This window comes from Eurosta solidaginis, chromosome 5, assembly GCF_040869045.1.
Source record: "Eurosta solidaginis isolate ZX-2024a chromosome 5, ASM4086904v1, whole genome shotgun sequence".
Lineage (NCBI taxonomy): Eukaryota > Metazoa > Arthropoda > Insecta > Diptera > Tephritidae > Eurosta > Eurosta solidaginis.
Window position 1 is genome coordinate 1863404 of NC_090323.1, and position 2837 is coordinate 1866240.

The window sequence follows — 2837 nt, forward strand, 5'->3', positions numbered from 1 at the left end:
TTCCAGTCCAAATAAGTAATTGAAAGTAAAACATTCCCAGAATATAATATTGTATTTCTTTTTAATCTAACGGTAAAATAATACATCTTCCAGAAGAAACGGACCAACATTTAACAGAATGATTCAAAAATGTAATGACATACTAATCAACCTAAATCAATCTCAAACACAGATTTGCGAAAACAAAGTCTCAAATTATTTTCGTTGAACTGAAAATCTAAATTTTATCATCTATACTTCATTTAGTATAGTTTATTAAAATTGTAATAGCGAAGCAAATAAAATGAGTACATAAAAAACTGCTCTAAATGTTTGTATGTTTATGAAATTAAATTTAAAAAACTCACCCAATGATAAAATCTGGGTAAATGGCCCATACCAGAATTTAGCTTGCTTAAGTTTTCGGAAATTTTTAACTCAGTGACTTGTTAATTGTGCAATTTTTTATAACTTTTTTGCATTTTCTTTTTTTTAATAAAATTATCAAATGATTTAGGTTAAAACATCAATAACCGATACCAATTGATATGGTTAAGTAAAAAAATAGTTATAACTAAGGCATTATAAGTGTGTCAACTTTGCCTTTAATCGTGTCTTTAATCACGTTTGGACTATGTTTTTCCAAATAATATTAGTCGGTTTTCTGTTATACGCCCTATATGTAAGAATTTTCAAGTTAAAAAAATTGCATTTTAGCTTACAAAGCGAACACACAAATTCTCTCCTGGCATTTCCAGTAAGTCTGAGTTATGATATTTATATTTATTTTTCATACCAACTGCATGGAAGAAAGGTGTACGTACTTTTCAAAACTTACACTTATTGAATCTAGCTCCGATATACGGTGCTTTAGGTTAGATCTATATGTCTAGCCACACGTGTATCGTATCGTCTGTTATAACCACTTCGTTAAGCTTACCATATACTGTAGCTTAAAAATATTCATTCCTGCAGCAAAGCTCAACGTCTTGAACCCAGGCCGTTGGAATATAGGTAGATAGCCTTGCTGCAGGAACTGTGGACTGCATTAGGAACAACTAAAAACTCATAAAATTACTCACAATTTCATTCTTTTCATTTGTTCTATTTTGTCTGCTTAGCACTATTGGCGCTCGTTGTGATCTACAGTTCGATATCCTATATTGGAGAATGTACTGTGACGTTGCCCAATCCCAGTAAGCTGTGTAATCTCTTCAAAGTAAGTAGTTTACAATACACAAACACACATATTTATGTACATATCTTCCTTTATGTTCTAACCCCATTCTAGGATGGTATGCGCATAAGGAAACCTGGTTCATGTACAGAATATATAGAGTGTTTCAATTCAACGAGCACAGCGTACTCATGCCCTCCAAATCAGCAATTCGATCGCAAAAAACAAAGCTGCGTCTCTTCAGGCGATTTGACTGATTCGGATGATTATTGTCGTAATCGTTGTAAAGGCATTGATGGCAAGTGGATCAGTGATCCGGCATCTTGTCAAGGCTATCTATATTGCAATGCTGGCCAAGATTTACAGGGTTACTGTGACGATGGTTACGTTTTCAACGAGGCCAAATCTATTTGCGATTTCGAAGATTCATTACAGTGTAATATTGTTCCAGAAATATGCGATTTAGTCGCGAATAATATGCAATATCGTGATGAAACTGATTGCAACAAATATTACAAATGCTCAAAAGGCAAGAGTGTAAGTATGAAATGTACTAAGAATGCACATTACAATGTGCAAATGGGTTCTTGTGGCCAACAATGGTTGGACAATTCCTGTATTCCCGAATTTAGCTGCGGAACGGATAAGAAAATTTGGAAGGGTTTCCACTCAGATGGTGCAACATGTCGTGGATATTTCTACTGTCGTGATTTTGGAACAGTGCGGGATTTAAGTCCTACTTTTGCTCAATGCCCTGTGGGTACTTTTTTCAGTCAAGCTGCTCAGGCGTGTGTGAATCCTCTTCAATCAGATTGCAAATATAATCGATGTCAAGGTCGGGGTAATATGTTTGTCCAAACCAATGAAGATGATTGTCGTAATTATATCGTGTGCGAGAATGATGTAGAGGTTAAAAGACAACGTTGCTCTGGTGACAAGTTTTTTGACGAAAAATCTCAGGCTTGTGTTAAATTTATGATCGCATATTCTTGCTGTGATGGTAGATAAGAATCAAAAATAATTTATTATAATAAAATATAAAGGCTTTATTTTACAATCTGCATGATTGGTAAGGCTCTTGTTGTGTACTTTTACAATCTCTTAATTTTTATTTATTTGATTTATTCTACGAACATGAAAAATATTCTTACAGACTATGAGTAAATTAAAATTTAGCAAATTAATAGACTATATTAAATTTAAAGTATACAGAAAATATGATTTCGAGACCGAAAAATCAATATCGATAGAATTAGAGATTATATAGAATTTATTAGCAGCCCTAGACAAAGGGGCGTTCCGAAGATAGTTTGTCTTAATGTTTTCGCAATAAAAAATATTTGAATATCGCAGTGTCCTTTGTGGGACATTAAGATAAATGCGCTCCAGAAGGTAAGTACAGTCAACAGTTCCTTGTATAACGCCAAAAACAAAAGTTAACGAGAGGACAGACCTTCTTTTTTCTAAAGATTTAAGATTTATTAACAATGATAGAGACCTGTAGGAGGGAACTGGTTCCGAGAAGCGAAGGCAAAGCAAAGCGTATTTAAGAAACACTTTTTGAACACGTTCTATCCTATCTATCCTAAATTGATGAAATGGACGCCATATAAAGGCTGCATACTCCAGATAGGGACGTACAAAAGTGGTGTAAAGCAGCTTTAATGTATAGGGATTTGAG

The 2837-nt window shown here is 33.9% G+C and overlaps 1 protein-coding gene across 1 annotated transcript; it reads left to right on the top strand.

Annotated features, from left to right (window-relative positions):
* Positions 1-2253, top strand: LOC137252691 (peritrophin-44-like). The gene is made up of 3 exons (XM_067788737.1): positions 1-131; positions 1101-1198; positions 1271-2253. Exons 1-3 carry the CDS (start codon positions 119-121, stop codon positions 2162-2164), a joined length of 1005 nt encoding a protein of 334 aa, XP_067644838.1. The 5' UTR covers positions 1-118; the 3' UTR covers positions 2165-2253.
* The last annotated feature ends 584 nt before the right edge of the window (positions 2254-2837 follow it).